The following is a 22,666-nucleotide window of genomic DNA, read 5'->3' on the forward strand; positions in this document are numbered from 1 at the left end:
TATTTATGAGACTTTAGAGAGGGAATGGAGAACGTGGCTCGAGCTAGGAGTGTCAGCAGACAGCAGGAACCAGAGGAAAAGCTATCGAGAGACTGAACACCTGGCTCCTGATGGGAACAATCCAACGGGAATTCTGCAACAGAGGGAGAAGAAGTTGCTGGACGGGTAAGGGAGTTTGAGGGTAGGATGAGTACGTTGGCAGAGGAGACCTAAACACAGGGAAAACAAGGTTAAACACAGGGAAGGAGCACGCCAGAACTGGAGCAGGGGGGAAGCCTAGTTACCACTGGAGATGGCAGAACAAACTGGCGAGGAGTAGCAGGCAGCGCTGGTTTAAGAAGCCCTCCTGCTGATTGTTTGCAGATGAGGCCCAGGTGAGATGCTGGAAACTCCACCTCTGAAGTGTGGACACAGTATCCCCATTCCAAGTGGAAAAGCCCCTCAGACACTTCCATGGTGCATGACAAGAAGGATGAGAAAGCATTCATGGTCCATCCATCCCTCCGTCAGCGTAATGCCTAAAAGTTTATTCAGATGTAAATGTATTACATTTTTAAATAAAGATCATCAGTGTTTTTAATGACGCTGCAGTTCATTCATGTGTCTCTATTGGACAGTGTTGTAGAAGTTACAGAAGACAGGAATCAGTTCCAGCTTGGCCTGACATTTGATCACTAGTGATGTGTGATACCACTGATTTCCTTTCCGATCCCATACCAAGTAAAATTCAGGGTGGTATCGACGATACTGCTCCGATACTTTGTACAAAAACTTTACTCTTTTATTGTATCTCAAATTATAGCGTCATAATCATTACAGGACATCAGATTACTTGTTCTTATCACTTAATAATGCAGAATTCATTATATAGAAATCAAAAACCTGAAGTTGTGCACTATGTGAACACCTTGCCTGCCTGCAGCACTAAAGGACTCCCTGAGAGACGTCTGTCTCACCCTAGCAGCACCCGTCCTTCTCCTCCTCTTCAGTTTGCCTCAACATAAGCTCGTCATATTCTGTGATATGATTTACTTTGAGGTGTTTGACAAGGTTAGTGGTGTTGCCACAACACCTCACTTTCTTGCCACATGTATCGCAAACCACGTCTGGGCTGTTTGTGGATGTAAAATACGTGCACACATGACTCCAGTTACGCTCAGCCATTGTTGTGAGTGCGCACGCCACAGGCTGCCACACATTTATACAGCCGTATTTCACACATGACTATAAAAGGCGGAAGAGGGAGTAGTTCTTTCCAATGTAGACAATCTGAATGATAGTTTCTTTCCACTGTGTTCCTGTTAATGAAAAACTACAATTTACCCCAAAATGATTCAAATATCGATATTTTAATGTGGAAACCTTCTGTTTCCACATCTGGACTTTCTGTTGCTGCCCACGCGGGTGAAACTTTCTTTGAAGTGGCTCATTGAAGTTGTAATTGATAATCAATTCCCACACAATGAGAGAATCCAATCAATTTGTTTATCAGGGGAAAGGTGTGATTTCTTAGGACACTGGAGCCTAACATTAACTGGTTTAAAATTAGCTTATTTCCATAAGAAGAAAAACATACTGAGAAAGAGATCACCAAAATATACATGTACAAATGTGAAATAGTCATATGTAGTGTGAAAGAGCTATTTGACATCTTTAAATTCAAAGTAATGTATAAATCCACTTACATAAAACATGAAAAGGCGGCGCAGCGATGCCCATCTCAGCCAGTGTATGATGGTGGGGCAAGATGGCAGCTTCCACAACATGACGCCAGCTCCTATGTATTTTTAGTAGATAAATGATACGTTTATGTATCAATTTGTTGGAAGATGTAATTACACCTTAATTATGTAATTAGAAGCAAAAATGATTTTTTTTTAATCAAATCACCTCAAAAAATTACTGTACTTACTTTCTAAATCATTCTTTACCTCTGAAAGGGGTGGCTGTGGCTCAGGAGGTGGAGCAGGTCATCTACTAATCAGATGGTTTTTGGATCGATCCCTGGCTGCTCCAGACTGCATGCTAACTGTCCTTGGGCAAGACATTAACCCCAAGTCACTCTCTGATGCATTCATCAGAGTATGAATGTGTGTGAATGTTAGGTAGAAAGCACAGAAAAAGGGCTTCTATGAACAGGTGTGAATGAGGCAACCTGTATAGAGCGCTTTGAATGTTCAGGTAGAGTAGAAAAGCACTGTAAAAATTTCTCTGTGTTGATTTCTTTTGGACCTCAAACATTACTCACCTTGTTGCAGGTTTCTTTATTAATGCTGAAAACCCAGAATGGAAACTGACCTTACTGCTTCCTTCCTTTCCAAACTATTGCGGCTCCTCCAACCAACGGCCGCGGCAGGCTAAACATGAGGACACAGATGACGTGCAACAGTAAATGGTAAATGGCCTGTATTTGTATAGCGCTTTTCTAGTCCCTAAGGACCCCAAAGCGCTTTACACAACCTGTCATCCACCCATTCACACACACATTCACACACTGGTGATGGCAAGCTACAATGTAGCCACAGCCACCCTGGGGCGCACTGACAGAGGCGAGGCTGCCGGACACTGGCACCACCGGGCCCTCTGACCACCACCAGGCGGCAACGGGTGAAGTGTCTTGCCCAAGGACACAACGACCGAGACTGTCCAAGCCGGGGCTCGAACCGGCAACCTTCCGATTACAAGGCGAACTCCCAACTCTTGAGCCACGATCGCCCCATGAGATACACCTCTGTACTATTTGCTACTTTTATTCCACATACAACTGTCCACTGTACAAATCGGCACACGGCCTCAAACCATTAAACAAATGCACAGACTGCACAAATAACTGCACCATTTACTATGCCAAATTTCAACATTGGCCTATTGCATAACTTAGTGCAGAAGTATACATAAACCAAAAGATGCATCAAAATGATTCAAGCTGCGCTCAAGCTGCAGTCAACAGAAGGTTTCGCCTCATGCTCACCCTACCTTTCTGCTCATTAACATCAGGTGCCGTGAACAGGTGAGTGCAACCACATTTATCACACCCATTAAATCCTTTTATCTCATTGTGTTTGAATAATTGTAATTCCTTCTACTGGGATCTCAGCCAGAAGTCCATCTTTCACCTCCAGCTCATTTAAATCTCAGCTGCCAGACTTATAACAAATTCAAAGAAATAAATCATCATTCTCCTCCTCACAACCTTTTGGGTATACGATACATGGGTACAAGCCTTGTTACAGATTTGGTCACTTTTTATGAACCAAGTCACTGCCTGCATTCTGCACATCAGACACTCTTAGCTGTCCGTGCAGCCTGGCTCAATGCAAAAAGAAAACAAACCGTTTCATGTTTTAACTCTTTGAACTTTTCTTTTGAGTTTTTAACTAAGATTTTATTGTGTTCTTTAACACACTTTGTAACTGTTTTGAAAGTGCTAGGCAAATTAACTGTTAACTATTACTGTTATTATTGTTATTGACAGTCTGGAGCTTTGGCAGTATGGAAGGTGGATGCGAGAGGGAGACTTCATGGAAACCACCTTTTTCTTTCCCATCACCATATTCCTGAATGTTTCCAAATGCATAGGTTAAAAATAAAAAACTCGTTGCTTTTTTAAAAATTCTGCAACACTCAGAAATCCTAGCAGCTGGCACCACCAATGGACGCATAGCAATGTGGAGGATGGTGGTGCAGTCGGGTAGCAGTAGACACTAAGCCCCAGTGGAAACTGCAGACACCAACAGAAATTGGAGGAAATGTCACTCAGCTACAGGTAATGTCTTGACCAGCATTAGTACATTACTTTCGTTTGGTTTAATTACACTTTTATTTTAACTGGAGATTGACAGTAACAACACTGTTTTTCTTTGAGCCAAAATTTCATTGAAGGAAATTTCAATGCAGCTTTGATGCTGGATGGAGACAGCAACGCATTTTAAAACCCTGACTTGGACTGTGGGAATCAAGTCTTTACAATACGCACACACACACACACACACACACACACACACACACACACACACACACCAGCCTGACCAATAAGAGCCAAGAGTTGCAGTGATAGGCAGGCTGAACCAGCAAATAGCCAGAAACAACTGGTCAGTGCAGCACCGCCTCAGGTACCACATACAGATTTTAACTGGCTTCTGACTTTGTGTGGTGTGGAGTATGCTAGATTTTATATAAATATGGATGAGATTAGCTGGGGATGAACAAAATCTCCTTCAGCAACTATTAAATAGCCAGAAGGGGCCAGACAGTCAATATATTAATTCAGCGTTCCTACAGAACAGACCGTAAAGCATTCCCAAAAAGTCAAAACAATTATTTTAGCAGCTGATTTCTGTACTTAAAAAAACCCCAAACAAACATTTATTATAGCTCTATTATGTAGGTAATGTAGGAGACGTGGACACAAATACACAGAGGGTTAACGAGGGAAGTGGGAGCACACGGGGAACACAGGCGACACTGATAATCATAACGAGACACGGCAGGAGTAACACAACACTGACGGGAGACTATCAAAGTAAAACAGGAAGCACACAGAGACGCAGACCAGATTGGAAGAGAACACAGACATAGCGGGCTGGGAAAACATGGAATAAAACACAAGGAGGAGAAACGAGGCATGGGGGCTGGCAGATACACAGAGGGGGCACACAGGGGGTAAAGTCACGAGGGGAAATCAAATAAGCAACATCTTAACAGAACAACCGAGGGACCCTAAAGCTGACATCAAACAACAACAATACAAGACACACAAAAAACCAGGTAGAAGTCCCAGGACCATGACATGCAGGTGGTTACATATGGTTAAAATGATTCAAATGCACTAAGTATGCATGTTTTTCATATCAATATAGTCCATAACTTGATTACTGTCTGTAGCCCACATGATTAAACACTTTAGTTACATAAAACATGTGAGTTTAGATTTTATCTACTGTATAGCCTGTATAGTAAATTGATATGTAGCCCAATAAGTATAAAATCCAGAAAGCTACACAACATGGGACGGTTCATTTACAAACACAGTTCTAACTTGAGTTTCACACAGTTTTTATTAGAAAACAATCAAATTGTTAAATGCTTCAAGTACACAAAATGTTAGAAATCTGCACCGTCATGAACAGAAATTTAAACCTAATTTTTCGTGATTTGTTGATTAACCCTCCGAGGTCTAAATCCCACGTTGTGCACATCAACATCACAGATTTGTACAAATAAAATTTATAACAAAGACATGTTAAATATTAAGCACTGGAAACAGCTTGTTGCTTTGTTGCCATAGCGTTTTGTTTTGTCTCCATTTAAAAGATATCAAAATCTGAGCAAACAACTTGATGTCAAAAGAATCTCTGCACATTCCGCAGTCTTTGCTGCTAAAGTGACATCACAGCATTTAAGCATGTTTGAATGAAAACATCAGCATATGAACACAAAACGGAAGAGACACTGCAACCGAATGAAAGCAGACCACTATTTAGTGACATTTGGACGTTTCCCTGAGGATTAACTGCTGTGTAATCTACCAAGAACTAAAGTAAGCTCAAATTTCAGTTTATAAACTCAAGATCATTTACTTAAATATATAAAGCCTGATTTCCCTGCTTGCCAGGACAGTATTTATGTACTGTACATTGTGCAAGACTAGACTATATTTTCCATCATAGAGAGGATGATGTGGATCTATTATTCAGGAAAACAAATGAAGACTTAACTATTTGTCAGCTGATGTAATATTTGACAAATGATACATAAATTAGAAAATGTTCTTAATCATATCTTAGAGTGACAGAAGCTCTTTTTAACACGATTATTTCTCAGATTATTTTGTTCATTTAGGAAAATAGAGAAGACGTAAGTTTTGTTCTCAAACAAACTATTAGAATTTCTGAGAAACTGAGCCTACGTGCACATGTACACGGCTATTTTTGAAAGCGCAGCTTTGTCTCTGCATTTGGGCCTTTCGTCCACACCTAAACAGCAGATTGAGTCACTGAAAGGTGAGATTTTTAAAAAGGACGTTTTTGTGTTTAGGTGTGGACGAGGAAAACGGACATTTACTCAGGCAATGTCAAAAGTGTGCGCCGCTGTTGAAGTCACGCTGTGGCCACGTTATTGTTTACGTGAGATCAATTTCTACAATGGCAGATGTAGACAACATACTGTGTCTGTTAATCTTAGTATCTGCAGTTTTTACACGCTTACATCAGACGTGGATTCTACATTCAACACAGACGCTCTCCCAACCCAAATCCTGACGTCGGTTTGGAAGAAATGTAATTTAAAAAAATGACATTTATGTATGCTGTATGCATTTAGTCCATTCCAAAGTTGTGAGTCTGTCTTTAGTTATTAACATTTGAAACGATGAAGGCACGTGAAAGTAACACAAAATTAGCTGCTTTTCCAGAAAAAGACAAAAACTTCTCAGAAGTACGTAAGGTTTTATGAGGTTTTCCCACCCAGGCTTCTAGACTTCTGATTGGCCAACATTTCTACACGGTTAAGATTTGGCGTGTTCTTGACAGCGTTTCACTTTGTTTTTAGTGTTTAGATGTGGAAGGAGATATTTTTTCAAAACTGCACATGTGGACTGGATTTTTATTTTTTTAAACGAAAAAGGAAAATTGTCCGTTTTCAAACATAGCCGTGTACGTTTGGACGCAGCCTAAAGTCATCACAAAAAAAGCAAATTCTCTGAACATTCTGGGTTGAGGTTTAGTGATCATTGTTGTTTTGTGTTCCTTGTAGTCAAAATGAGTGCAAGTGGAGACGGACCACAAAATAACCAAAACGGTAAGCACATGTACTCAGTCTTGAAATTGATGAAAAACAGATTTTCAGCAGATAGTTATGGATGTTAATTAAAAGATTTAATGATCTTGCAGGCCAACAGGTTAACCCACGAATGTTGGCAAATGGAGATCAGGAACCTGCTAATGGCTTCCTGAACAGACTGTATCGCGCTCTCCATGAATATTGTTGCTATCTAGATGAGCTAATAGCTTCAGTACTGGCACAATATGACAATTACCTTTACGGGGACGATGACGATGACGACGATGACGATGACGACGATGACGACGATGACGACGACGACGACGACAACGACGATGACGACGACGACGACAACGACAACGACGATGACGACAACGATGACGACAATGACGGCGGCGACGGCGACGGCAACGATGACGATGACGATGACGACGATGTTCAAAATATTCATGTGAGGGACAATAATGCCAATGGTGACAACGATGAACAGCACGGGGATGCTGTGGTATTGATCATTTTCAATGTTGGTGGCATTGAAAATGAGGAGGCATTTGAAGGCCGCATGGATGTTCGCCAGTACATCCCAGAAGAGGACCCTCAGCCAGGTGTTTCCAGGAAGAGGTCTAGAGAGAGGGATGAAGAAGATTTAGGAGCAAACAAAAGAATGAGATGGAGCGATGATGACTCTGAAGTATTTGAAGATGCGCACGAAGAGCTTGAACATGAAACTGGAGGCTCGAGGAAGCGTTCCCGAGAGGATTTTGAGCAAGAAGAGGAATACTTGCCTGTGTGCAAACTTCAGAGGTGTTCAATTGAGTCGACCAGCAGCAATGAAGACTAAGACTACTTCGACGGGTTTTTTCAGTATCCTTTCAGTAATCTGATGGCCTACTCAGGTGATCCTGAATCCTCTATGCTGCAATAAGCTGGGCATACACTGTGCTGCGATTTTTCAGTCGCGTTATTCGGCTCCTGATCAAACTGTAGGATTGACTCGCAGGGGTGAGAAGTTTGATCAAGGCCAAACTCGGGACGATCCCCAAAACGATCGCACGACTGAAAAATCGGCTCAAAATGGGCCAAAAATCGCACAGTGTATGCCCAGCATTAGGCTGCCGGGGGATTCCCATGATGCACTGGGTGTTTCTTCTTCACCCACTATGTTTAATAGACCTCTCTGCACTGAATGGTACTTGTTATTAACCTCTGTCTCTGTTCCATGTCTTTATACTATTTTCCTTGCCCCTCCCCAACCGGTCGCAGCAGATGGCCGCCCCTCCCTGAGCCTGGTTCTGCTGGAGGTTTCTTCCTGTTAAAAGGGAGTTTTTCCTTCCCACTGTCGCCAAAGTGCTTGCTCATAGGGGGTCATATGATTGTTGGGGTTTTCTTTGTAAGTATATCTTACAATATAAAGCGCCTTCAGGTGACTGTTGCTGTCATTTGGCGCTCTTTAAATAAAATTGAATTGAAAATTAAATAGATGTCACTGTGATGATTTCTTCCCTGCATAGAAAGCTTAGACCCAAATGCAGATTCAATGCACATGGTTAAACTATTTATGAGACTTTAGAGAGGGAATGGAGAACGTGGCTCGAGCTAGGAGTGTCAGCAGACAGCAGGAACCAGAGGAAAAGCTATCGAGAGACTGAACACCTGGCTCCTGATGGGAACAATCCAACGGGAATTCTGCAACAGAGGGAGAAGAAGTTGCTGGACGGGTAAGGGAGTTTGAGGGTAGGATGAGTACGTTGGCAGAGGAGACCTAAACACAGGGAAAACAAGGTTAAACACAGGGAAGGAGCACGCCAGAACTGGAGCAGAGGGGAAGCCTAGTTACCACTGGAGATGGCAGAACAAACTGGCGAGGAGTAGCAGGCAGCGCTGGTTTAAGAAGCCCTCCTGCTGATTGTTTGCAGATGAGGCCCAGGTGAGATGCTGGAAACTCCACCTCTGAAGTGTGGACACAGTATCCCCATTCCAAGTGGAAAAGCCCCTCAGACACTTCCATGGTGCATGACAAGAAGGATGAGAAAGCATTCATGGTCCATCCATCCCTCCGTCAGCGTAATGCCTAAAAGTTTATTCAGATGTAAATGTATTACATTTTTAAATAAAGATCATCAGTGTTTTTAATGACGCTGCAGTTCATTCATGTGTCTCTATTGGACAGTGTTGTAGAAGTTACAGAAGACAGGAATCAGTTCCAGCTTGGCCTGACATTTGATCACTAGTGATGTGTGATACCACTGATTTCCTTTCCGATCCCATACCAAGTAAAATTCAGGGTGGTATCGACGATACTGCTCCGATACTTTGTACAAAAACTTTACTCTTTTATTGTATCTCAAATTATAGCGTCATAATCATTACAGGACATCAGATTACTTGTTCTTATCACTTAATAATGCAGAATTCATCATATAGAAATCAAAAACCTGAAGTTGTGCACTATGTGAACACCTTGCCTGCCTGCAGCACTAAAGGACTCCCTGAGAGACGTCTGTCTCACCCTAGCAGCACCCGTCCTTCTCCTCCTCTTCAGTTTGCCTCAACATAAGCTCGTCATATTCTGTGATATGATTTACTTTGAGGTGTTTGACAAGGTTAGTGGTGTTGCCACAACACCTCACTTTCTTGCCACATGTATCGCAAACCACGTCTGGGCTGTTTGTGGATGTAAAATACGTGCGCACATGACTCCAGTTACGCTCAGCCATTGTTGTGAGTGCGCACGCCACAGGCTGCCACACATTTATACAGCCGTATTTCACACATGACTATAAAAGGCGGAAGAGGGAGTAGTTCTTTCCAATGTAGACAATCTGAATGATAGTTTCTTTCCACTGTGTTCCTGTTAATGAAAAACTACAATTTACCCCAAAATGATTCAAATATCGATATTTTAATGTGGAAACCTTCTGTTTCCACATCTGGACTTTCTGTTGCTGCCCACGCGGGTGAAACTTTCTTTGAAGTGGCTCATTGAAGTTGTAATTGATAATCAATTCCCACACAATGAGAGAATCCAATCAATTTGTTTATCAGGGGAAAGGTGTGATTTCTTAGGACACTGGAGCCTAACATTAACTGGTTTAAAATTAGCTTATTTCCATAAGAAGAAAAACATACTGAGAAAGAGATCACCAAAATATACATGTACAAATGTGAAATAGTCATATGTAGTGTGAAAGAGCTATTTGACATCTTTAAATTCAAAGTAATGTATAAATCCACTTACATAAAACATGAAAAGGCGGCGCAGCGATGCCCATCTCAGCCAGTGTATGATGGTGGGGCAAGATGGCAGCTTCCACAACATGACGCCAGCTCCTATGTATTTTTAGTAGATAAATGATACGTTTATGTATCAATTTGTTGGAAGATGTAATTACACCTTAATTATGTAATTAGAAGCAAAAATGATTTTTTTTAAAATCAAATCACCTCAAAAAATTACTGTACTTACTTTCTAAATCATTCTTTACCTCTGAAAGGGGTGGCTGTGGCTCAGGAGGTGGAGCAGGTCATCTACTAATCAGATGGTTTTTGGGTCGATCCCTGGCTGCTCCAGACTGCATGCTAACTGTCCTTGGGCAAGACATTAACCCCAAGTCACTCTCTGATGCATTCATCAGAGTATGAATGTGTGTGAATGTTAGGTAGAAAGCACAGAAAAAGGGCTTCTATGAACAGGTGTGAATGAGGCAACCTGTATAGAGCGCTTTGAATGTTCAGGTAGAGTAGAAGAGCACTGTAAAAATTTCTCTGTGTTGATTTCTTTTGGACCTCAAACATTACTCACCTTGTTGCAGGTTTCTTTATTAATGCTGAAAACCCAGAATGGAAACTGACCTTACTGCTTCCTTCCTTTCCAAACTATTGCGGCTCCTCCAACCAACGGCCGCGGCAGGCTAAACATGAGGACACAGATGACGTGCAACAGTAAACACATGAGATACACCTCTGTACTATTTGCTACTTTTATTCCACATACAACTGTCCACTGTACAAATCGGCACACGGCCTCAAACCATTAAACAAATGCACAGACTGCACAAATAACTGCACCATTTACTATGCCAAATTTCAACATTGGCCTATTGCATAACTTAGTGCAGAAGTATACATAAACCAAAAGATGCATCAAAATGATTCAAGCTGCGCTCAAGCTGCAGTCAACAGAAGGTTTCGCCTCATGCTCACCCTACCTTTCTGCTCATTAACATCAGGTGCCGTGAACAGGTGAGTGCAACCACATTTATCACACCCATTAAATCCTTTTATCTCATTGTGTTTGAATAATTGTAATTCCTTCTACTGGGATCTCAGCCAGAAGTCCATCTTTCACCTCCAGCTCATTTAAATCTCAGCTGCCAGACTTATAACAAATTCAAAGAAATAAATCATCATTCTCCTCCTCACAACCTTTTGGGTATACGATACATGGGTACAAGCCTTGTTTCAGATTTGGTCACTTTTTATGAACCAAGTCACTGCCTGCATTCTGCACATCAGACACTCTTAGCTGTCCGTGCAGCCTGGCTCAATGCAAAAAGAAAACAAACCGTTTCGTGTTTTAACTCTTTGAACTTTTCTTTTGAGTTTTTAACTAAGATTTTATTGTGTTCTTTAACACACTTTGTAACTGTTTTGAAAGTGCTAGGCAAATTAACTGTTAACTATTACTGTTATTATTGTTATTGACAGTCTGGAGCTTTGGCAGTATGGAAGGTGGATGCGAGAGGGAGACTTCATGGAAACCACCTTGTAAAACATGAATACAAGAAACCTTTAACTTGCTGCATCTTCAGACCGTCCACACCTGGAGAGTAAGCAGCCTTCGAAGTCCCATATCAAGTGGAAGAGTATGACATTTTTTTAATCAAATACTATTTTTTGTATTTTATTATAGTGATGTGGCAATGCTAGCTCGAGCATCTGTGAGAGGAGATGAGCGTGCGCTGGACAAGTTTAGCTGGAAGGGGGCACCTCTGAAGATGGGGCCACAGGAGGGACTTGGATTCTTTATCTGCACTGCAGATGGTAGGAGTTTGTGATTCCTGTTGGAGTTTGGAAAATTAAATCATTTGTTATTTTCAATGCATTTGACCATACTTTCTTTAAGACACAATTTGTTTTTTCATTGCCTTGTATAATTTTGTCTGAGGCCAGCAGTCTTCTGCAGTCACAGCCCTCAATGTATAAAGGCTGTTTATTTTATTTGTTTGTTCTGTAAATTGCATTGATGATACTTTGCTTTATTTTTGAACAGTTACGAAGAACAGTATGAGAAAAGTATTCATGGTTTTAGAAAGTCTGATTAATCCAGCAGACTTGTTGAAAATTATATCAAAAGTGTATTTTGCCTCTGTGAAGCAGTAATCCTGTGGGAGTCTCCAGAAAGGGGAAAATACAACAAGCTATAATGCTATTGATCCAGAATCCAGTCTGATCTTTAATAAATATGAACACTTTGTGGTTTGAGCTGTCAGATATTCCACTTATTTCATCTTTAATCCCATGTCTTATGCATATAGGTAAAGTCCATAGTGTGGATGAGTATTGTAAGACGAGTGTCCTTCTCAGTGTGGAGGGCTCCATCAAGAAACTTCTCTACATGCTACGTGCTACATAACTATGTTTTGTCTCTTGATGAGACTCTGGGATATGAGAGGGGAGAGATGATCAACTGTGTTTCATACTGTGCAGGCAAAGGCAAAAGTTTGCACAGAATTGTAAATGAAAAGAAGCTTTTTCTTTCCCATCACCATATTCCTGAATGTTTGCAAATGCATAGGTTAAAAAAAAAAAACTCGTTGCTTTCTTAAAAATTCTGCAACACTCAGAAATCCTAGCAGCTGGCACCACCAATGGACGCATAGCAATGTGGAGGATGGTGGTGCAGTCGGGTAGCAGTAGAGGTGACACTAAGCCCCAGTGGAAACTGCAGACACCAACAGAAATTGGAGGAAATGTCACTCAGCTACAGGTAATGTCTTGACCAGCATTAGTGCATTACTTTCGTTTGGTTTAATTACACTTTTATTTTAACTGGAGATTGACAGTAACAACACTGTTTTTCTTTGAGCCAAAATTTCATTGAAGGAAATTTCAATGCAGCTTTGATGCTGGATGGAGACAGCAACGCATTTTAAAACCCTGACTTGGACTGTGGGAATCAAGTCTTTACAATACGCACACACACACACACACACACACACACACACACACACACACACACACACACACACACACACACACACACACACACACACCAGCCTGACCAATAAGAGCCAAGAGTTGCAGTGATAGGCAGGCTGAACCAGCAAATAGCCAGAAACAACTGGTCAGTGCAGCACCGCCTCAGGTACCACATACAGATTTTAACTGGCTTCTGACTTTGTGTGGTGTGGAGTATGCTAGATTTTATATAAATATGGATGAAATTAGCTGGGGATGAACAAAATCTCCTTCAGCAACTATTAAATAGCCAGAAGGGGCCAGACAGTCAATATATTAATTCAGCGTTCCTACAGAACAGACCGTAAAGCATTCCCAAAAAGTCAAAACAATTATTTTAGCAGCTGATTTCTGTACTTAAAAAAACCCCAAACAAACATTTATTATAGCTCTATTATGTAGGTAATGTAGGAGACGTGGACACAAATACACAGAGGGTTAACGAGGGAAGTGGGAGCACACGGGGAACACAGGCGACACTGATAATCATAACGAGACACGGCAGGAGTAACACAACACTGACGGGAGACTATCAAAGTAAAACAGGAAGCACACAGAGACGCAGACCAGATTGGAAGAGAACACAGACATAGCGGGCTGGGAAAACATGGAATAAAACACAAGGAGGAGAAACGAGGCATGGGGGCTGGCAGGTACACAGAGGGGGCACACAGGGGGTAAAGTCACGAGGGGAAATCAAATAAGCAACATCTTAACAGAACAACCGAGGGACCCTAAAGCTGACATCAAACAACAACAATACAAGACACACAAAAAACCAGGTAGAAGTCCCAGGACCATGACATGCAGGTGGTTACATATGGTTAAAATGATTCAAATGCACTAAGTATGCATGTTTTTCATATCAATATAGTCCATAACTTGATTACTGTCTGTAGCCCACATGATTAAACACTTTAGTTACATAAAACATGTGAGTTTAGATTTTATCTACTGTATAGCCTGTATAGTAAATTAATATGTAGCCCAATAAGTATAAAATCCAGAAAGCTACACAACATGGGGCGGTTCATTTACAAACACAGTTCTAACTTGAGTTTCACACAGTTTTTATTAGAAAACAATCAAATTGTTAAATGCTTCAAGTACACAAAATGTCAGAAATCTGCACCGTCATGAACAGAAATTTAAACCTAATTTTTCGTGATTTGTTGATTAACCCTCCGAGGTCTAAATCCCACGTTGTGCACATCAACATCACAGATTTGTACAAATAAAATTTATAACAAAGACATGTTAAATATTAAGCACTGGAAACAGCTTGTTGTTTTGTTGCCATAGCGTTTTGTTTTGTCTCCATTTAAAAGATATCAAAATCTGAGCAAACAACTTGATGTCAAAAGAATCTCTGCACATTCCGCAGTCTTTGCTGCTAAAGTGACATCACAGCATTTAAGCATGTTTGAATGAAAACATCAGCATATGAACACAAAACTGAAGAGACACTGCAACCGAATGAAAGCAGACCACTATTTAGTGACATTTGGACGTTTCCCTGAGGATTAACTGCTGTGTAATCTACCAAGAACTAAAGTAAGCTCAAATTTCAGTTTATAAACTCAAGATCATTTACTTAAATATATAAAGCCTGATTTCCCTGCTTGCCAGGACAGTATTTATGTACTTTACATTGTGCAAGACTAGACTATATTTTCCATCATAGAGAGGATGATGTGGATCTATTATTCAGGAAAACAAATGAAGACTTAACTATTTGTCAGCTGATGTAATATTTGACAAATGATACATAAATTAGAAAATGTTCTTAATCATATCTTAGAGTGACAGAAGCTCTTTTTAACACGATTATTTCTCAGATTATTTTGTTCATTTAGGAAAATAGAGAAGACGTAAGTTTTGTTCTCAAACAAACTATTAGAATTTCTGAGAAACTGAGCCTACGTGCACATGTACACGGCTATTTTTGAAAGCGCAGCTTTGTCTCTGCATTTGGGCCTTTCGTCCACACCTAAACAGCAGATTGAGTCACTGAAAGGTGAGATTTTTAAAAAGGACGTTTTTGTGTTCAGGTGTGGACGAGGAAAATGGACATTTACTCAGGCAATGTCAAAAGTGTGCGCCGCTGTTGAAGTCACGCTGTGGCCACGTTATTGTTTACGTGAGATCAATTTCTACAATGGCAGATGTAGACAACATACTGTGTCTGTTAATCTTAGTATCTGCAGTTTTTACACGCTTACATCAGACGTGGATTCTACATTCAACACAGACGCTCTCCCAACCCAAATCCTGACGTCGGTTTGGAAGAAATGTAATTTTAAAAAATGACATTTATGTATGCTGTATGCATTTAGTCCATTCCAAAGTTGTGAGTCTGTCTTTAGTTATTAACATTTGAAACGATGAAGGCACGTAAAAGTAACACAAAATTAGCTGCTTTTCCAGAAAAAGACAAAAACTTCTCAGAAGTACGTAAGGTTTTATGAGGTTTTCCCACCCAGGCTTCTAGACTTCTGATTGGCCAACATTTCTACACGGTTAAGATTTGGCGTGTTCTTGACAGCGTTTCACTTTGTTTTTAGTGTTTAGATGTGGAAGGAGATATTTTTTCAAAACTGCACATGTGGACTGGATTTTTATTTTTTTAAACGAAAAAGGAAAAACGTCTGTTTTCAAACATAGCCGTGTACGTTTGGACGCAGCCTAAAGTCATCACAAAAAAAGCAAATTCTCTGAACATTCTGGGTTGAGGTTTAGTGATCATTGTTGTTTTGTGTTCCTTGTAGTCAAAATGAGTGCAAGTGGAGACGGACCACAAAATAACCAAAACGGTAAGCACATGTACTCAGTCTTGAAATTGATGAAAAACAGATTTTCAGCAGATAGTTATGGATGTTAATTAAAAGATTTAATGATCTTGCAGGCCAACAGGTTAACCCACGAATGTTGGCAAATGGAGATCAGGAACCTGCTAATGGCTTCCTGAACCGTCTGTATCGCGCTCTCCATGATTATTGTTGCTATCTAGATGAGCTAATAGCTTCAGTACTGGCACAATATGACAATTACCTTTACGGGGACGAAGACGATGACGATGACGATGACGACGACGATGACGACGACGACGACGACAACGACAACGACAACGACGACGACGACGATGACAACAACGACAACGACGATGACGACAACGATGACGCCAATGACGGCGGCGACGGCGACGGCAACGATGACGATGACGACGATGACAACGACAACGACGACGACAACGACGATGACGACAACGATGACGCCGATGACGGCGGCGACGGCGACGGCAACGATGACGATGACGATGTTGGTGGCATTGAAAATGAGGAGGCATTTGAAGGCCGCATGGATGTTCGCCAGTACATCCCAGAAGAGGACCCTCAGCCAGGTGTTTCCAGGAAGAGGTCTAGAGAGAGGGATGAAGAAGATTTAGGAGCAAACAAAAGAATGAGATGGAGCGATGATGACTCTGAAGTATTTGAAGATGCGCACGAAGAGCTTGAACATGAAACTGGAGGCTCGAGGAAGCGTTCCCGAGAGGATTTTGAGGAAGAAGAGCAATACTTGCCTGTGTGCAAACTTCAGAGGTGTTCAATTGAGTCGACCAGCAGCAATGAAGACTAAGACTACTTCGACGGGTTTTTTCAGTATCCTTTCAGTAATCTGATGGCCTACTCAGGTGATCCTGAATCCTCTATGCTGCAATAAGCTGGGCATACACTGTGCTGCGATTTTTCAGTCGCGTTATTCGGCTCCTGATCAAACTGTAGGATTGACTCGCAGGGGTGAGAAGTTTGATCAAGGCCAAACTCGGGACGATCCCCAAAACGATCGCACGACTGAAAAATCGGCTCAAAATGGGCCAAAAATCGCACAGTGTATGCCCAGCATTAGGCTGCCGGGGGATTCCCATGATGCACTGGGTGTTTCTTCTTCACCCACTATGTTTAATAGACCTCTCTGCACTGAATGGTACTTGTTATTAACCTCTGTCTCTGTTCCATGTCTTTATACTATTTTCCTTGCCCCTCCCCAACCGGTCGCAGCAGATGGCCGCCCCTCCCTGAGCCTGGTTCTGCTGGAGGTTTCTTCCTGTTAAAAGGGAGTTTTTCCTTCCCACTGTCGCCAAAGTGCTTGCTCATAGGGGGTCATATGATTGTTGGGGTTTTCTTTGTAAGTATATCTTACAATATAAAGCGCCTTCAGGTGACTGTTGCTGTCATTTGGCGCTCTTTAAATAAAATTGAATTGAAAATTAAATAGATGTCACTGTGATGATTTCTTCCCTGCATAGAAAGCTTAGACCCAAATGCAGATTCAATGCACATGGTTAAACTATTTATGAGACTTTAGAGAGGGAATGGAGAACGTGGCTCGAGCTAGGAGTGTCAGCAGACAGCAGGAACCAGAGGAAAAGCTATCGAGAGACTGAACACCTGGCTCCTGATGGGAACAATCCAACGGGAATTCTGCAACAGAGGGAGAAGAAGTTGCTGGACGGGTAAGGGAGTTTGAGGGTAGGATGAGTACGTTGGCAGAGGAGACCTAAACACAGGGAAAACAAGGTTAAACACAGGGAAGGAGCACGCCAGAACTGGAGCAGAGGGGAAGCCTAGTTACCACTGGAGATGGCAGAACAAACTGGCGAGGAGTAGCAGGCAGCGCTGGTTTAAGAAGCCCTCCTGCTGATTGTTTGCAGATGAGGCCCAGGTGAGATGCTGGAAACTCCACCTCTGAAGTGTGGACACAGTATCCCCATTCCAAGTGGAAAAGCCCCTCAGACACTTCCATGGTGCATGACAAGAAGGATGAGAAAGCATTCATGGTCCATCCATCCCTCCGTCAGCGTAATGCCTAAAAGTTTATTCAGATGTAAATGTATTACATTTTTAAATAAAGATCATCAGTGTTTTTAATGACGCTGCAGTTCATTCATGTGTCTCTATTGGACAGTGTTGTAGAAGTTACAGAAGACAGGAATCAGTTCCAGCTTGGCCTGACATTTGATCACTAGTGATGTGTGATACCACTGATTTCCTTTCCGATCCCATACCAAGTAAAATTCAGGGTGGTATCGACGATACTGCTCCGATACTTTGTACAAAAACTTTACTCTTTTATTGTATCTCAAATTATAGCGTCATAATCATTACAGGACATCAGATTACTTGTTCTTATCACTTAATAATGCAGAATTCATCATATAGAAATCAAAAACCTGAAGTTGTGCACTATGTGAACACCTTGCCTGCCTGCAGCACTAAAGGACTCCCTGAGAGACGTCTGTCTCACCCTAGCAGCACCCGTCCTTCTCCTCCTCTTCAGTTTGCCTCAACATAAGCTCGTCATATTCTGTGATATGATTTACTTTGAGGTGTTTGACAAGGTTAGTGGTGTTGCCACAACACCTCACTTTCTTGCCACATGTATCGCAAACCACGTCTGGGCTGTTTGTGGATGTAAAATACGTGCGCACATGACTCCAGTTACGCTCAGCCATTGTTGTGAGTGCGCACGCCACAGGCTGCCACACATTTATACAGCCGTATTTCACACATGACTATAAAAGGCGGAAGAGGGAGTAGTTCTTTCCAATGTAGACAATCTGAATGATAGTTTCTTTCCACTGTGTTCCTGTTAATGAAAAACTACAATTTACCCCAAAATGATTCAAATATCGATATTTTAATGTGGAAACCTTCTGTTTCCACATCTGGACTTTCTGTTGCTGCCCACGCGGGTGAAACTTTCTTTGAAGTGGCTCATTGAAGTTGTAATTGATAATCAATTCCCACACAATGAGAGAATCCAATCAATTTGTTTATCAGGGGAAAGGTGTGATTTCTTAGGACACTGGAGCCTAACATTAACTGGTTTAAAATTAGCTTATTTCCATAAGAAGAAAAACATACTGAGAAAGAGATCACCAAAATATACATGTACAAATGTGAAATAGTCATATGTAGTGTGAAAGAGCTATTTGACATCTTTAAATTCAAAGTAATGTATAAATCCACTTACATAAAACATGAAAAGGCGGCGCAGCGATGCCCATCTCAGCCAGTGTATGATGGTGGGGCAAGATGGCAGCTTCCACAACATGACGCCAGCTCCTATGTATTTTTAGTAGATAAATGATACGTTTATGTATCAATTTGTTGGAAGATGTAATTACACCTTAATTATGTAATTAGAAGCAAAAATGATTTTTTTTAAAATCAAATCACCTCAAAAAATTACTGTACTTACTTTCTAAATCATTCTTTACCTCTGAAAGGGGTGGCTGTGGCTCAGGAGGTGGAGCAGGTCATCTACTAATCAGATGGTTTTTGGGTCGATCCCTGGCTGCTCCAGACTGCATGCTAACTGTCCTTGGGCAAGACATTAACCCCAAGTCACTCTCTGATGCATTCATCAGAGTATGAATGTGTGTGAATGTTAGGTAGAAAGCACAGAAAAAGGGCTTCTATGAACAGGTGTGAATGAGGCAACCTGTATAGAGCGCTTTGAATGTTCAGGTAGAGTAGAAGAGCACTGTAAAAATTTCTCTGTGTTGATTTCTTTTGGACCTCAAACATTACTCACCTTGTTGCAGGTTTCTTTATTAATGCTGAAAACCCAGAATGGAAACTGACCTTACTGCTTCCTTCCTTTCCAAACTATTGCGGCTCCTCCAACCAACGGCCGCGGCAGGCTAAACATGAGGACACAGATGACGTGCAACAGTAAACACATGAGATACACCTCTGTACTATTTGCTACTTTTATTCCACATACAACTGTCCACTGTACAAATCGGCACACGGCCTCAAACCATTAAACAAATGCACAGACTGCACAAATAACTGCACCATTTACTATGCCAAATTTCAACATTGGCCTATTGCATAACTTAGTGCAGAAGTATACATAAACCAAAAGATGCATCAAAATGATTCAAGCTGCGCTCAAGCTGCAGTCAACAGAAGGTTTCGCCTCATGCTCACCCTACCTTTCTGCTCATTAACATCAGGTGCCGTGAACAGGTGAGTGCAACCACATTTATCACACCCATTAAATCCTTTTATCTCATTGTGTTTGAATAATTGTAATTCCTTCTACTGGGATCTCAGCCAGAAGTCCATCTTTCACCTCCAGCTCATTTAAATCTCAGCTGCCAGACTTATAACAAATTCAAAGAAATAAATCATCATTCTCCTCCTCACAACCTTTTGGGTATACGATACATGGGTACAAGCCTTACATGTTACAGATTTGGTCACTTTTTATGAACCAAGTCACTGCCTGCATTCTGCACATCAGACACTCTTAGCTGTCCGTGCAGCCTGGCTCAATGCAAAAAGAAAACAAACCGTTTCGTGTTTTAACTCTTTGAACTTTTCTTTTGTGTTTTTAACTAAGATTTTATTGTGTTCTTTAACACACTTTGTAACTGTTTTGAAAGTGCTAGGCAAATTAACTGTTAACTATTACTGTTATTATTGTTATTGACAGTCTGGAGCTTTGGCAGTATGGAAGGTGGATGCGAGAGGGAGACTTCATGGAAACCACCTTGTAAAACATGAATACAAGAAACCTTTAACTTGCTGCATCTTCAGACCGTCCACACCTGGAGAGTAAGCAGCCTTCGAAGTCCCATATCAAGTGGAAGAGTATGACATTTTTTTAATCAAATACTATTTTTTGTATTTTATTATAGTGATGTGGCAATGCTAGCTCGAGCATCTGTGAGAGGAGATGAGCGTGCGCTGGACAAGTTTAGCTGGAAGGGGGCACCTCTGAAGATGGGGCCACAGGAGGGACTTGGATTCTTTATCTGCACTGCAGATGGTAGGAGTTTGTGATTCCTGTTGGAGTTTGGAAAATTAAATCATTTGTTATTTTCAATGCATTTGACCATACTTTCTTTAAGACACAATTTGTTTTTTCATTGCCTTGTATAATTTTGTCTGAGGCCAGCAGTCTTCTGCAGTCACAGCCCTCAATGTATAAAGGCTGTTTATTTTATTTGTTTGTTCTGTAAATTGCATTGATGATACTTTGCTTTATTTTTGAACAGTTACGAAGAACAGTATGAGAAAAGTATTCATGGTTTTAGAAAGTCTGATTAATCCAGCAGACTTGTTGAAAATTATATCAAAAGTGTATTTTGCCTCTGTGAAGCAGTAATCCTGTGGGAGTCTCCAGAAAGGGGAAAATACAACAAGCTATAATGCTATTGATCCAGAATCCAGTCTGATCTTTAATAAATATGAACACTTTGTGGTTTGAGCTGTCAGATATTCCACTTATTTCATCTTTAATCCCATGTCTTATGCATATAGGTAAAGTCCATAGTGTGGATGAGTATTGTAAGACGAGTGTCCTTCTCAGTGTGGAGGGCTCCATCAAGAAACTTCTCTACATGCTACGTGCTACATAACTATGTTTTGTCTCTTGATGAGACTCTGGGATATGAGAGGGGAGAGATGATCAACTGTGTTTCATACTGTGCAGGCAAAGGCAAAAGTTTGCACAGAATTGTAAATGAAAAGAAGCTTTTTCTTTCCCATCACCATATTCCTGAATGTTTGCAAATGCATAGGTTAAAAAAAAAAAACTCGTTGCTTTTTTAAAAATTCTGCAACACTCAGAAATCCTAGCAGCTGGCACCACCAATGGACGCATAGCAATGTGGAGGATGGTGGTGCAGTCGGGTAGCAGTAGAGGTGACACTAAGCCCCAGTGGAAACTGCAGACACCAACAGAAATTGGAGGAAATGTCACTCAGCTACAGGTAATGTCTTGACCAGCATTAGTACATTACTTTCGTTTGGTTTAATTACACTTTTATTTTAACTGGAGATTGACAGTAACAACACTGTTTTTCTTTGAGCCAAAATTTCATTGAAGGAAATTTCAATGCAGCTTTGATGCTGGATGGAGACAGCAACGCATTTTAAAACCCTGACTTGGACTGTGGGAATCAAGTCTTTACAATACGCACACACACACACACACACACACACACACACACACACACACACACACACACACACACACACACACACACACACACACACACACACACCAGCCTGACCAATAAGAGCCAAGAGTTGCAGTGATAGGCAGGCTGAACCAGCAAATAGCCAGAAACAACTGGTCAGTGCAGCACCGCCTCAGGTACCACATACAGATTTTAACTGGCTTCTGACTTTGTGTGGTGTGGAGTATGCTAGATTTTATATAAATATGGATGAGATTAGCTGGGGATGAACAAAATCTCCTTCAGCAACTATTAAATAGCCAGAAGGGGCCAGACAGTCAATATATTAATTCAGCGTTCCTACAGAACAGACCGTAAAGCATTCCCAAAAAGTCAAAACAATTATTTTAGCAGCTGATTTCTGTACTTAAAAAAACCCCCAAACAAACATTTATTATAGCTCTATTATGTAGGTAATGTAGGAGACGTGGACACAAATACACAGAGGGTTAACGAGGGAAGTGGGAGCACACGGGGAACACAGGCGACACTGATAATCATAACGAGACACGGCAGGAGTAACACAACACTGACGGGAGACTATCAAAGTAAAACAGGAAGCACACAGAGACGCAGACCAGATTGGAAGAGAACACAGACATAGCGGGC

At 41.3% G+C, this 22,666-nt stretch overlaps 2 protein-coding genes and 5 long non-coding RNA genes across 16 annotated transcripts; 4 read left to right on the plus strand and 3 right to left on the minus strand.

Annotated features, from left to right (window-relative positions):
- Nucleotides 1–61: 61 nt before the first annotated feature.
- LOC143419811 (uncharacterized) lies at nucleotides 62–2,351 on the minus strand. Of its 3 annotated transcripts, none has more exons than XR_013099824.1 (5): nucleotides 2,249–2,351; nucleotides 1,932–2,034; nucleotides 1,686–1,777; nucleotides 285–518; nucleotides 62–133 (listed from the first exon to the last, which is right to left on the minus strand). It is a non-coding gene; the product is annotated as an uncharacterized LOC143419811 (long non-coding RNA). The 3 variants fall into 3 exon arrangements; XR_013099822.1 differs by having other exon boundaries at nucleotides 75–209; XR_013099823.1 differs by having other exon boundaries at nucleotides 75–209; nucleotides 1,913–2,034.
- A 3,096-nt stretch (nucleotides 2,352–5,447) lies between these two features.
- Nucleotides 5,448–8,928, plus strand: LOC112433697 (uncharacterized). 3 transcript variants are annotated; one of them, XM_076887373.1, is made up of 3 exons: nucleotides 5,448–5,539; nucleotides 6,754–6,798; nucleotides 6,891–8,928. In XM_076887373.1, exons 2-3 carry the CDS (start codon nucleotides 6,759–6,761, stop codon nucleotides 7,619–7,621), a joined length of 771 nt encoding a protein of 256 aa, XP_076743488.1. In that variant the 5' UTR covers nucleotides 5,448–5,539; nucleotides 6,754–6,758; the 3' UTR covers nucleotides 7,622–8,928. The 3 variants fall into 3 exon arrangements, with proteins under 3 accessions (XP_076743488.1, XP_076743489.1, XP_076743490.1); XM_076887374.1 differs by lacking the exon at nucleotides 5,448–5,539 and adding an exon at nucleotides 6,573–6,653; XM_076887375.1 differs by lacking the exon at nucleotides 5,448–5,539 and having other exon boundaries at nucleotides 6,675–6,798.
- LOC143419813 (uncharacterized) lies at nucleotides 8,764–10,687 on the minus strand. Of its 2 annotated transcripts, none has more exons than XR_013099826.1 (4): nucleotides 10,583–10,687; nucleotides 10,266–10,399; nucleotides 10,019–10,110; nucleotides 8,764–8,851 (listed from the first exon to the last, which is right to left on the minus strand). It is a non-coding gene; the product is annotated as an uncharacterized LOC143419813 (long non-coding RNA). The 2 variants fall into 2 exon arrangements; XR_013099827.1 differs by having other exon boundaries at nucleotides 10,247–10,399.
- A 145-nt stretch (nucleotides 10,688–10,832) lies between these two features.
- On the plus strand, nucleotides 10,833–12,399 carry LOC112433694 (uncharacterized). Of its 2 annotated transcripts, XR_013099980.1 has the most exons (4): nucleotides 10,833–11,022; nucleotides 11,488–11,609; nucleotides 11,693–11,823; nucleotides 12,318–12,399. It is a non-coding gene; the product is annotated as an uncharacterized LOC112433694 (long non-coding RNA). The 2 variants fall into 2 exon arrangements; XR_003023644.2 differs by lacking the exon at nucleotides 10,833–11,022 and having other exon boundaries at nucleotides 11,420–11,609.
- Nucleotides 12,400–15,540: 3,141 nt separating this feature from the next.
- LOC143419995 (uncharacterized) lies at nucleotides 15,541–16,535 on the plus strand. The gene is made up of 3 exons (XM_076887859.1): nucleotides 15,541–15,833; nucleotides 15,926–16,436; nucleotides 16,529–16,535. The coding sequence occupies exons 1-3, from the start codon at nucleotides 15,794–15,796 to the stop codon at nucleotides 16,533–16,535; spliced, it is 558 nt and encodes a 185-aa protein (XP_076743974.1). The 5' UTR covers nucleotides 15,541–15,793.
- Nucleotides 16,536–16,601: 66 nt separating this feature from the next.
- On the minus strand, nucleotides 16,602–19,722 carry LOC143419814 (uncharacterized). 3 transcript variants are annotated; one of them, XR_013099830.1, is made up of 4 exons: nucleotides 19,618–19,722; nucleotides 19,301–19,403; nucleotides 19,054–19,145; nucleotides 16,602–17,886 (listed from the first exon to the last, which is right to left on the minus strand). It is a non-coding gene; the product is annotated as an uncharacterized LOC143419814 (long non-coding RNA). The 3 variants fall into 3 exon arrangements; XR_013099828.1 differs by having other exon boundaries at nucleotides 19,301–19,434; XR_013099829.1 differs by having other exon boundaries at nucleotides 19,282–19,434.
- A 145-nt stretch (nucleotides 19,723–19,867) lies between these two features.
- LOC112431364 (uncharacterized) lies at nucleotides 19,868–21,438 on the plus strand. Of its 2 annotated transcripts, XR_013099981.1 has the most exons (4): nucleotides 19,868–20,057; nucleotides 20,527–20,648; nucleotides 20,732–20,862; nucleotides 21,357–21,438. It is a non-coding gene; the product is annotated as an uncharacterized LOC112431364 (long non-coding RNA). The 2 variants fall into 2 exon arrangements; XR_003022480.2 differs by lacking the exon at nucleotides 19,868–20,057 and having other exon boundaries at nucleotides 20,506–20,648.
- Nucleotides 21,439–22,666: the final 1,228 nt, after the last annotated feature.

The sequence above is a fragment of the Maylandia zebra genome, linkage group LG8 (genome assembly GCF_041146795.1).
Source record: "Maylandia zebra isolate NMK-2024a linkage group LG8, Mzebra_GT3a, whole genome shotgun sequence".
In the NCBI taxonomy this organism is placed as follows: domain Eukaryota; kingdom Metazoa; phylum Chordata; class Actinopteri; order Cichliformes; family Cichlidae; genus Maylandia; species Maylandia zebra.